The sequence below is a fragment of the Calonectris borealis genome, chromosome 1 (assembly GCF_964195595.1).
Source record: "Calonectris borealis chromosome 1, bCalBor7.hap1.2, whole genome shotgun sequence".
Classification (NCBI taxonomy): domain Eukaryota; kingdom Metazoa; phylum Chordata; class Aves; order Procellariiformes; family Procellariidae; genus Calonectris; species Calonectris borealis.
In genome coordinates, this window is record NC_134312.1 from 60928857 (window position 1) to 60941849 (window position 12993).

Sequence of the window (12993 nt, forward strand, 5' to 3'; positions counted from 1 at the left end):
GCTGCCAATTTTAAGGGAAGATATTTCTTCCTATTACATGAAGTAATTAAGTCCCCCATAAATAAAGTCAAAGCATTATTAAACTTACTCTAATTTAAAGTCTTTATATTTTAGATAAAGCTTTCATCCAGAGCAGGGAAAAAAACCCAAGACAAGCAGAGAAAAGATTTCCAAAGTGTTACCTTCTCCTCTGGCAGACTGGCTGGCAGATTTAGATCTTTGACATTTGGAAACTCTGGCAGTAATGTTCCCAGTTTGGATCGTGGTGAATACGCCACTGTCTGTTTGGTTACTTCTTTTTTTCCTGTTTCGTTGACCCAGGCTGCTCCTTTTTTAGAATACATCACATCATAATACTGGGAATTTTCTTTCACTGCAATTCCATAATAATGGTACCTGATACATAGAGATGTAAATTTCATAAAGCACATTGTTTTAAAATTAAAAAAAAAAAAAAAGATATGGGAGTAAGAGAAACTGATAATGCTAATGATTTCTACAGCAAAACAGACTGTGCAATAGTTTATATATTATTAACAAGCATTGATTCAGTAGCAGAACATTGCGGTAATATATTAGGTTTCCAATTTTCATTCCTTCTGGTAAAAGTAGCTCTCTTTAGAGTTAATAAAGTTGACACTGTTGCAGAGCAGCAAAATAATGGACTTCCATTTTTTTTCTTCTTATTAAAAAAAAAAGCATCCTAAAGCTACTTGTTGGCAGAGTTCTGCTGTGCAGCTGCTCCTTTAGTTTAGCAATAAGCAGAGGTACAGACCCTCTGGACTGGCCCTTCTGTTGCTATTTCAGCTCCCTCATTCTCAGACCGTTGAGGGCTGGTCTGATCCCTGAAAAGCATGAGTCTTTATTGCAAATGAGTTGATCAGAAATATTTCAAAAATTGAAAACACTTCAGTGAAAAGAGAGGGGGAAAAAAGGCTTGTGTTGGAAAGCAATGAATGGTAGGAAATGTACAGTTCAAGATTATTTGCTTCATAACTTAGCATCAGCACATCAGCACTGGGCGTAGATCAGCGAGGGATACTACACAACACTAACTCTGCCTGTGCAGACCACAATGGGAATTACACAGTGTGGCTGTGCTATAAAAATGGATTGGTGGCCTTATGGCACAAGTTTGTGCTACAACTTAGCTTTATTATAGGTGTTAATGGAAGCACTGATTATCCAGTCTAACTCTTGCATCAAAGCAGCAAAGGTAATCTTAGTCTGTTGATAATTTGCTAAATTTTATTTCAGTTTCTCAGCTGTAGACACCACCAACCCATCAGCTAAATTTTTAATGATTACAAAAGGTATCACAAGATTGTATTGCTTGCATACTTTCGATTCACCCTACTTTCCTAGTGGGAATTTTCAAGGATCTTCCAGTTGTCTCCTTACAGCCTATCAAAAGCCTGTCAGACCATGATGAGACACTGCCTTCTGGATCCCACTATGGTGGCAGGAGAAGTTACCATCTCCAGATGTTTGTTGTACTCCCCAGACAGTTACTGACAGTTACAGCAGAACTGTTCACTTGAATGCACCCAAGTTTGCTTTAGGCAAAATCAGCTGGTTTTACAGAGGTCATAAATTAAATTAGTGAAAGAGTAGCATCTAAGTGATGGTAGTTTAAATTAACTCAGGTGATTTTTTTTCTTTTTTCACTCACAGTCATTCACCCACAAATCAGCATGTGTCATAATCTCCAGCAGAAAGTGGTGGCAAAGAGCTGGAAGCCCTAATCTTGTCTGCCAGCACAGATGGGCTGAGAGGAGGCCTGCAGAGTTGTAGCAAACTTCTAGTATGTGGCTCCCTTGCCGTACCCACTGAGGATGTTCCATGTTGTCCATTAAAAATAAAAGCTATCTTGAACTCAATATTGAACAATCCAAATGAGATTTATTAAAATGTTAAGCTGACGTGGTATGACTGGGATTTCCTAGCTTCAATACCTTAGAAAGCCACACTATCTGCTCCAAATCTGCCCATCAGGGTTTAAGCCAAAATGCATATTCCACACCAGAAACCAGGCTCCAGATCAGTCCTAACCTCTTACAGATAGCTAATGGCAAGTTTGTGCTAACATTGGGGTTATAACACCAGCTGTAGAAGTTTGGCTCTTTAGCTTGAATGGTAACAACTCCAGCTTGCAGTTCAAGTCCCCATTTTGGTCTCTAGCAGCTGTCATGCATGCACTGCACATAAGAGCCATAAAGCTCACATATGTCTTGTGCGGTATGTCTGGGACTGGGGAAACCAAAAGGAAATTCTGCAGGGAGCTAGCACTACGAACTGCTGAGTGAAAGGGGGGGAAAAAAGGGAAAAGGTCACAGCGGCAGGACTGCAAAAGTTCTAGACAGACTGAGAGGTTTGTATAACTTAAACAGGAGTCAGTCTCTTATATTAAGCTTCCTTTTAAATCAATCCAAGAAAAAGATGAATGAAAGCCTGGAAAATGTAGTAGAATTTCATTGTCCATTATTTAATTTCCATTATATTTACTTGGCAGTAAACTACATGAAAGAGTTTTCCAGGTAGCTTCAAAATCATATAGACAGCAATAGCCAAATTAACTCTGAAATTTTTCCAGACAGCTTCCTCCTTCAGTAATTTTACCATCCCAAATGGCAAAAACTCACTGGTGCATTTTACAAAGATTCTTTTCCAAGCACTTTTCTGTATTTCTATCAGAAAAAAACCCAACTTAATTCAATAAACAGTGCTTGAAAGTTTGATCTGTAAAGAATAACATGCAGACTGCACAATTATTTTTGTGATAAACAGTGGAATGCTTTTCCTGTCATGGATCAAGTATCTGCAGCACTCCTTTAAAGAAAGAAGTAAAATTCCCTTCACACCATGTAGTTTCCATCAGTTTAACTAACCTCTTGTGTACATGATAGAAGAGTTTTAAGCTACAGTACAGAAAGAAATTATCTTTTATGTTTAGCTGCCTTCTCATGGCTCACCTGTGGTGGAACTGTTTTTAAGCTCGGTGCAATAGAGAACAGCTGCATGCTTACAGCAATAAACCCAGCTGCAAAAAAGAGAGCCTCACAACTGATGACCAAGAGTATAGCATCATTGTAGCTCTGAACTTTGTAATGTTACAAGGCAGCCATGCTATAAAAAGACTGAAGGCAGAACAGTGTGAAGTCAGATAATCTTAACCACTTCCATGGCTGAATTTCCTTTGGCAGTAGCAGGGAAGTGGAATGAAAATCATACTGGCAGCAATCGGTCAGCACAGCTGGTGATAAAGGGACTGAAGTGTTAATGCCTTAAGTAATTTCTTTACGTAACACTTAATTGGAATGCAGTCAGATGTTTCAGAAAACAAAACCAGAGCTGTTACAGCTGTGCTGAGTCTAGCAAGGAGTGTATTTATTGTACAGAAGTACAGTGTGCATCTAGTGTGTGTGTGTGTGTTTATATCTCTCCTCTTCATTGGATCAAATGAGAAGGACTCCTCTGTATGCTATAATCCTTGGGTTTTAACCACTGACGAAGGTGTAGGCATCCTCTTTTGGAGCAGAAGAACTCAATTTCATACCTATTGAGGCTGTGAAAATTGAGTGACTATGATCTCCCTCACAGGGGTGACCAGGGACCCTCAGGGGCCAAGGATTTTGCAGAACACAGCCAGCACGCTTTATAGAAACCCCTTCTTATTTGCTAGATAGGGAGCAGAACCATTGCAAAGATGGCACGAGAGGAGTATATGACCCGAAAGCCCCTCTGATAGGCATGCAGGCTGGGGGGAAATTATGCAAGAAATACCAAGTCTCGTTGATTTTTAGCCTCATTGAGAGTAAAGAGACATAGTTTTTGGAGACGCAAGACACCTTCAGTCAGCAGATCAAGAGCATCTTGCCCCTCTGAGAGACACCATGAGCTGTGGAAGGAGCTCTAGTTTGGAAATACAGCAGTGCTCATTCCTTTCATTAAATGGGAAGACAAATAACAAAGTTGTAGCCAATGTCAGAGTGATTTGATGACTTACAGCGGATACTCTTATATGAATGCTTCTATAAAGCAACTTGTGCATGCTTTCACTCCGTCTTTATGAACTTCCAAAGAACTTATATTCAGTGCTAAATCCTGATTCTCTGAGTCTGGACCTATCATGCTTTCCTAATATGCTGTTGGCTTAACCCAGAATTTGTACCTGAGAGATTTCTGGTACCTCTGTTTTGACTGATGTTATGGTAGCTCTGAATTTGCGTTTGGGAAGAGATTTCAAATCTTCAATTAGCTGCTTAAATATGACTGCTCTAGAAAAAGAAAGCTTAGTTATAAAAATGAGGAGAATCTCAAGATGGGGGAAAGGACATTTGGTCCCATCAAAGAGAGACTACTTGGCATGGACCACTTGTTAGAAGAGCACAGTCAAGTTAATTTTAATGGCATTTCTTTTAGCATCTCAATTTCCTTTTTCTTTTAAAGAGTGGGTCATTCTAGCTTTAGTATGTAAGTTCAATTCTCATAGCATAGTTGTTTCTCAGCATTTAACAATATTGTGTTTCTAGGCTTTGTTTTGAAAGAGAAGCTTTACCAGCGAAATTTTGCAAACATGCTGTCCCAGGTTTTAATTTCCCCCTCCATAGTTTACCACTTGTGATCTACAGAGACTACCCTTAGACTATCCTGTAGGATTCTGTGAAAGCTAATCAAGTCAAGCAGATATACATATATATTTTTAAGGGGACTTATGTTTGCCGTAAAAAGATCCAAAGCTCCATTGAAAAATTTAATGGAGTCCACAATCAGAAAAAAGTATAAAAACATCATTGTATCCTCTTTATAAATTGGTAGAATCACATCTTGTCCACAACTGGAAAAACTCATATACTCCAGGAAGTGCCTTGTTCTTTCTGAATCAATTTCTCATTCTGGAATTAGGATGAACTGTTTCCAGGAAGTATCATCTTTTAGGTAAGGCAATAAACACATTTCTTGATCACTTAAAGATATGTTGGATTTCATTACACAGGAAAAATGGTGGTTAAATCCAGGTTTGTGGACAATTTCAGTTTATGCCAGTGTATGTTCCTACCTAAATTCCAGATAGTATTCTGCCACTTGTCCTCTAAACTGAAACATGAGGTTAACCCACTGTCATTTCCCAGCCTCCAACAGTAGCTCCATTACTCCTGGGTGTGAATGTCCTTTACATTGTGTAAAGTGAGTTGAGATGAAAAACATTATAGGAACAATATGGAAAGTATTGCTGATGAAATCAGTAAAAGGCCTCCATTAGACCACCTTTGCAGGATCACCGCTGAGTCAATAAGCCAATATAAAGACTACAGTTGAACCTCATTCAAAGTTGGGTTTTAAGTCCCCAACTGATCAAATTATTCCCTGATCTTATACTATTCTATTCAGTAAAGCCAGAGCCAAATGGAGCCCTGTGTGAGATGATAATATTACCATACACTGCTTACTTTGATTGGCCTCTGGTTCCAAGTCTTCTTGTTGTTAGCTGTGGAAACTGTTGCCTTATTATCTGCAAATAAATAGAATTGATATTAGAAAAAACTGAAAAACACATTTACTATTACTTAATTTAATATAGACTGTTAAGACAGAAAAGCAGAAAAACTGTACTGCAACGTCAGTAAAATACATGGCAGAAGAAATCAGAAATGAAGCTTTTGATGTTTTCCATTAGGGGAAAGAGGGGAAAGAGACTTTAAAATTCAGTATAATTCCATTAACTACCATTAATTTAAATAAAGACTTTCTGAAGTTACTGGAGTAGAAAACATTTCCTTAAAAAGCCAACGTCAGTTCTGCCTCTAAACTAAGAAGGATTGTACTTAACATTTATATTATATTCCTATTAGTTTGCAGGATCAACAAACTTCGTTTTGCTGCAAATAGACGAAACTCCCCTTTTGAGAGTTTTGGAGGCCACAGTCCTTTAAAGACCTTCACAATCCTGCCATTAAACATTCCTTTTTCTAAAAGATGATTCCCTGTAAAGATTTTGGTATTTGACAGGGGCACCACTTCTACCAGGAAAGACTCACTGTTGCATTTGTAAAGAAAGCTCATAATCAATTTATCCTCTATGGAAAACAAGTGCATCTCAGAAACAGCAGGGTATCATCAAGAATCTGGACTCTAGTCTGTCAGCAGAGATTAAAAGAACATTGCTACTGTAAAACAAAACTTCCTTAGTGCCAGATGCATTTAAGGAAATGGATTAACAAATGTAGATTGTGCCTTCAGTAATCAGAGCCTCTGTCAGCCAGGCTAGTCTTGATGAAAAAGCTCTTATGTAGTTGCTGGAAAGGTGGCGCTCAGCACCTCACAGAATTGAACCTGATTCTCAGTGTGGTGTGCAGTAGGAGGAAAATTCTTCTAGCAGAACAGCCATGAAAGAAAGACTGCTGTAAGCCTTGAAGATTCACTTGCAAAAGGAATTTCTTCCTTTTAAAATTTATAATCTATTTTAATTGTGTTTTCATTATATAAATTGCTAAATGTTTCCTCCCTGGGGGTGGGGACACCAACTAACATTAAAGGAAAACAGGCATATAAAATGGAATATAACTGTTCAACCGGAAGAAAACATCAATTAAAATTGATTAAATAATATAGATTTTTTTCTCCATGAGCCATTTTGCCGCTGCAATAAATATTTAATCCTGACTGACGACTGAAAGCTCTGGAACACGTATTTGGATCGAAAGGTGCTATATAAATAAAGACATTACAATGTCACATATTTGACCATTTCTTCAGTAATACTTTTTTTTTTTAGCAAATGTACAATCAGCTTCCCTTTGTATCATGTAAAAATTGACCTGCATTGGTTTCCAAGAGCTTTGCACAACGTGGCTGATGTCAAAAATGCAGCATAGGCTCAGAGTCGCTAGGCTGTTCAGCTTTAATTTCTGGAGCAAAACTTCAGCAAACAGTAAAACACTTTTGTGGAGCTGTGAAAGTTCAGCCTAGCTGTTTGATAAATGAGCAGACAGGCAAGCAGCCCTTCTTTCTTTTTTTGTATGGATTCAATGAAGCCTGCCTAAAGAACACCACATGCTGTTCCAGCTACTGATCTAACATTCCGCAACATCTCAGCCTTCCAAATTCCCTTTAATTACACATTAATCCCACCCCTCTCTCTTTCATTTTCTGCAGACAGGGTTGGGGGCTCCACAAGGCTGTGGGAAAAAAAGCAGTGTTGAAGAACTACTTTCCGAGGATGGTTTTTTTGGGTTAGGGGATTTTTTAACATTTTTTTTTTTTGGTGGCAGTTGTCATTCAGAAAATACCATTCTTCTCCAAAAAATAGGTTTTACAGCAGTAGACTCAAAAGTAAATCTTAATATTAGAGATACTTTTACCCTATTTTTTCTTTTGGAACAACATGAACCCATATTACTTTCAAAGTCTTTCTAGTAGTGACGAAGTGTTACAATGCACACTGTAAATGCTACTTTATGAGCCATATGCTGTGGGAGTTCCTGGGATTTAAATAAATCAGCCAATTTCTACATACCAGGGCAGAGGTGATCACGAAAAGAGAAGAAAAATGGAGCAGTTGATCAGATGATCCCTTTTTCTTTTCTTTCTTTGCTTCTTTTTTAAATCCAGCACATTTTAAACAATGAGATACAACTTTCAGAATACAGCTGAAAAGTATGCATCACTTAAAATATCCTTTACCAATAATTTACAAAAAAAAAAAAAAAGAATAATCTAGCAAACCTTTGAAAACAGGACTTTTTGATCTAATGTTGCATGTATAAAATATGTATAACATGGCATACTTATGCTTGGGTGCTGGTACACATGGGCATGGGCATTTATATTTGTGTTTGGAATAAAACAAGTCAAGTACTAAATGAACTAGCTGTTCATATAAATGTTTATATTCAGCTATGTTTATGTGAATCCTGATGTAATGAAGTTGCCAAAGGCAGTGAGATTTCCCTGAAAGGAGAGAGGAAGTCAGATCAGGCAGGAAAAAGTAGAGTTCACTGTGTGCTGAAATCAATGAAAAAAGCAGAGGGTCCAAAATGTTGATTTTTAAATCATATTTTCAGCCTGAAAAGTCACCCTACAAAATACATCATCATTGTGTTTCATGTTTATTAACTTTTAAAGACCTAGAGAGGAAATGAGGTAAATTTACAGCTGGGTGGGGAGGGAAGAGGTTTCCTAATTGTCAGACATGAAAATTCAGGTTCGGATCTGAAAGCTAAGTTGGATCATTTTCCTTTCATCACTGCAGTGGGGTTGCGCAAGCAAACGAATCAAGACCAGACCACGCAGTTTGAGCTGCTTTCTGAATGGAGCCCAGTCCCCATTCTCACAGCAGCACTGGCTTCTCAACAGAAGCAGTGGTAAAAAGATCTCATGGGTGGTATCCAAGGGAATTTTGGAGTGAACGGGCCTTTTACCATTGTCCTTCAATGGAACTGAAATTTCATCTCATACTTCTCCAAAGTGACCACAAATCCAGCTGCCCTATGAGATCTGCTGAGTAAAAGGGTACAGGTTTTACATTTTCCGAGTAAAATTCCACCTAAATTATGTGGCAGTTTTGACTGTTAGACATTATTTTACGCTACTTGGATTTTTGGTTTTGAGACACATATAGACAAGGAGTTTCACATGCAAATAACTTCTGTCCCTACTATATTAGCCTCAGAAACCAATGTTCCTTCAATTTCTTTCTCAGTTACTAAACTTCAGTTGTGTTCTGCGTCTCTTTCCTCTGTGCCCTGCTAAAGACCTGATCTTGTCTTCTGCCTATAGAAGACCTTGTATGCCTTTCTTGATTAAAAAAAATTATAAAGAACTGCCTTATCTTTTTTCAACTCCATAGTTCTTTTAGTGATTGCCTACCATATACGTAAGAGCCAGATAGAAGTCATTACATTATAAAACAACATATATATAGTTTACACCTTTTCAGGGGACTAGTATATCCAGGTCAGCATTTGTTTAACTGTTTTGCAGACAATCCTGATACATGGTTTTAGAAATGCCTGTGCAGGTAGAACATAAGGGGACCTTTTTCTTTCTGACAGGCAGTAACCTTTCCACTCTGAATGCATAGGGTAGCCAAAGTGAATGCAGGAAAGAAAAGTCTTCTCATATCATTCTCTCACACAGAACTTACAACACTGGTAGTACAACATTCACCATATATTGCACAGATCTTGGAGCTAACAGGATTTTTATCCCATTTTGGCTTTTTAAACCTAGTAGAGGTGTCTCAATAAATTTGTATTAAATATCTAGTTACTTGTAATTTTGGTCATTCTTAAAATAATGGAATAAAAATGAAATAAGTTACTTAAGCATCCATGCAAAACAGAGAAAGCTGTATGAGCAACAACTAGAAAAATGCACTTCTGTAAAGGTTTGTATTGCAGTCTGCACAACCTATTAACCTTAGACATGGCTAACTGTAGGAGTTGTTCTGTTACCTACAAATGGCTGCAAAGGTGCATTCCTTCATCCTGAATACTGCCAGCTGTAATTTCTGCCACTGCATCTCTCCTCACATCTCCAGCACTGTGACATTCCAACACAAGCAGAGCCAGCCCCAGCTTTAAAATGAGGAAAGTATTGTCTATTCTGCCTTCATCCCTACACTGTGACTCATCACACCTCATTGCATTCACTACCAAACTGTGAAATTTATGTTTCCCTATTATTCCATCTAAATTCTTCTATGATATGAGATGCCAAAACAAATCAGGGAAAAAAAAAACCAAACCATCTTATAAAGCATCTTATGCGTCTGTCTTCATGCTAACAAATAAGGATGGAAGAAACCAGAGATGTCTGGAAACTTCTGAAGTCATTTTTTCCTCCCTCCCTGTGTCAAAATATTACATTTTGCTCTGGGGGCAATAGGCGGAGGATGACATTTAAAAGTCTTTTCCCTGGAATAATTTAAATTGCTACTTTTCAAAAGGCATGTTCATTTTCTTAGTGCATCTGATCTAGAGGGACGTTATTCTTCATCACTCTTGTTCCTTTCTATTTGAAATAATTCTAGCCATGCTTCTAGAACTTCCCAGAGTAATGAAATAAAATAAACTTAAGTTGCAACCCAGCATTTGTACTCTGCCAGAATGAGAAATGGATTTCAGGCTCCAGGCTCTGGAAGGTTCTAGAGAGATTCTAAATACAGTGGAATAAATTCTCTTTCCTCTAATAACAATTCTTCATAACAGGGCCTGGCTCTATTTATCACAACTCAAATTTCAAGTCCCATATCTAAAGGGCATGCTTTGCTTTTACAAAGTCAGGTACAGAAGATCTGTGTTTATTTACCAAATTCTATTGTAATGTTTCAGTCAAACTTCTTTGCCATGGCAGCAGGAAAGAAACCAGTGATGCCAAATATAACTATACTCCCACACAGTGATGCTCTCCTTATTCTCACCACTGTGAAACACAAACAACACTGACATCCTCAATCTTATATGATAAGTAGGATTTTTAGGCTCCTTCATCTTTGGCATGGTACTGCTCCAGCTGGATCATTCTGGGATTTCCCCATCTGCTTCAGTGCTTTTGAAAATCTGTTATTATTAACACCTGTGTTAACAGGTACCTTTTGGCTCAAAGGTGGCTTGGGCCTGGCTTAACAACACATTACCTTGAGGAAAAGGTCAGGAAAGCTTTGCCCCAAGAAACATCCACTGATAGGAAAAAGCATAATCAAATTAATCCATTACAACATATTATTCCTGTCCCCCAAATCCACCAAAATGTGCAAAGAAAAGGAGGTGTGACTGTGTCTATACCCTCTTTACTCCTTGCTCGCTTACTTGCATGGCCCAGGAGAGAAGACTGTAGTGTACGGGTCCAGTATTCTTGACCCCAGATCTGTTGTCTAGATTCAATAACGTTCCCATTCCTCTCCATTCACTTTCACTATTTTGTGGAACAGGGCATAGTCTATCTGTAGGATAAGACCTTGTTTCTAGCACTGATACATCTCAACTGATACTGCAAAGCAAGTCAGAGAAGCCTGCTGGCACCTTCTTTAATGCCAATTCCGCCTGCTGCGGAGATAAGACACCATGAGGAACTCCAACTGAACTGGACCCTTTAGTGAAGCTTGTGAGACCTCTCCCCAAATTCATCTATGTGTAATAATATCCTCCTTCAACAGCTCCACTGGCCAGATGGAATTCAGCCTAGGGCATGATCAAACAGATTACTGCATCCCAACAAAGCTGCAAACATCGAATGCTCTGACTCAGATGCTTAGCTGAGCTGCAGCCACTTTTGGTGCTGACTTGCTGAAGCCAAGCAGATCTAAACCCCTGCACAACTCCCCCTGCTCTGTACTGATGCCAGCACGCTTACTGCCGTCACCCAGCATATCTGTGGGAAAAGGCTGAGCGCCAGGATCCCTGCACTCTGGCAGACCCTGTGCTGCAAGAACAGCCTCTGGGACATGTTGACAAGGCATGAGGTAAAGCAGCCCAGAGGCCACTCTACTTCATGCTGAAGACCTAACTAGAAGCCAGATGCTTGAAGTGGCAAAGCCGGTAAAAATCCCTTTGCTAAAAGGCAAATCTTTGGGAAAGGGAAAGTCACTCCAAAGAAATTGAGGTGTCCTTGCTGCTTTTCTTACTCACCAAGCTCAAGGTGAAAAAGACAATAGTCAGCAATCTGCTGTAATACGAGGGATCTGCGAAGCAGAGCCAAGGGCGCAAAGAGGTTTCCAGCTACACTGTAGGATCATCGTTCCCCACACCTATATGACCACTTGCTTCTGCAGTACCTGTGTTATTATGGCCTCCTCAGAGGAGCTTGGCCTAGAAGATTCTGCATCAGGAAGAAAAGTCATGGGATGAAGGAAAAGCAGGGATTGCTCAGATAACACTGACAGACTGCTACAGTCCTTCAATGCAATAACAGAATCCATATCCTCAGTTTTAGATTGATTTTTTCGCTAGTTCTATTTCTTTTTTCTATACTGACTAGAAAAAAGTCTAATAAAAAAGCATTCCGTATGTAGTAATTGTTCATAACAAAGCAAGTGCTGTTTTAGACTATCAGAAGAGAGCACTAAGAGTAAATTTGGCTTTGCTATACCAGTTACTATAGAGGCTACTTAGGAGCAAATTGACATTACAGGAAACAAACCACATCTTTGGGAGAAGTATCTCCTTATGCACAGCAGGCAATTCCAGATGTGTGCATTTCAATAAAAAGACAAAACAGAATGCACTCACATTGTCATTATCAAAGGGGTTTCAATAAGGCTACTTGTCTGTCGTTTTTAAACATCAAATATATATAATATGATAGCACGAAACTGTAAACCCTATTTATGCTAATCATGCTTGGAGGACCCATCCTGCTGGCAAAACTTCTGGGCATAGAGACAGTGCATAGTGATAAAAGAGGACTCTGGCTGGTACAGCTTGTACTTCCCTGGAGCAAAGCAAACTATTGGAAAAAAAACACTTTTCTGCTGGTATAACTGTGCCTCAGCCCATTTTTTGGAAATGGGATGGAAATATCAGTCAAAAACGTAAAAGAACTCTTTCCTAACTAATATTACAAATCTGTTATGGACTTTACCCTTCTTTATTTAGTGAAATAAATTTATTGGAATCTAATTTTCACTTACAGCAAAGCCACTCAGAGAGCTATAAAGAGGCTCCAAAATTCGTATGAGCATGCATCCATGTTAAACCTCTTTATGTTGCCAGAGTGATGTAAAGAGAGAGAGCCACCGTGCAGTGTCAGCATCCTTCATTTTCCTTTTCAAATATTAATTTACTATTGCTTATGAAAAGACATGGCAGAAAAGCACCAAAAGGAAAAAAAGAAAAACAAAAGAGGAAAGTATTTAACCTCCAGGGGGCATATGGGAGTTGTGGGAAGAACACTTCATGAGGATGCAAAAGCGGTTGCACCACGAGAAACTTAAGTGTTCTATATGAGAGAGATGGCAGGGTCCGGGAGGTGACTTAGCACTGCACAGTAAAT

At 38.8% G+C, this 12993-nt stretch overlaps 1 protein-coding gene across 1 annotated transcript in view; it reads right to left on the bottom strand.

Annotated features, from left to right (window-relative positions):
- Positions 1–12993, bottom strand: part of RFX4 (regulatory factor X4) — a 97136-nt gene that overhangs the window by 45575 nt on the left and 38568 nt on the right. Inside the window, exons 5-6 of the mRNA XM_075161660.1 lie at positions 5451–5512; positions 183–396 (exon numbers count right to left, since the gene is read on the bottom strand). Coding sequence (XP_075017761.1) covers positions 183–396; positions 5451–5512 — 276 coding nt within the window. The remainder of the gene's footprint in view (positions 1–182; positions 397–5450; positions 5513–12993) is intronic.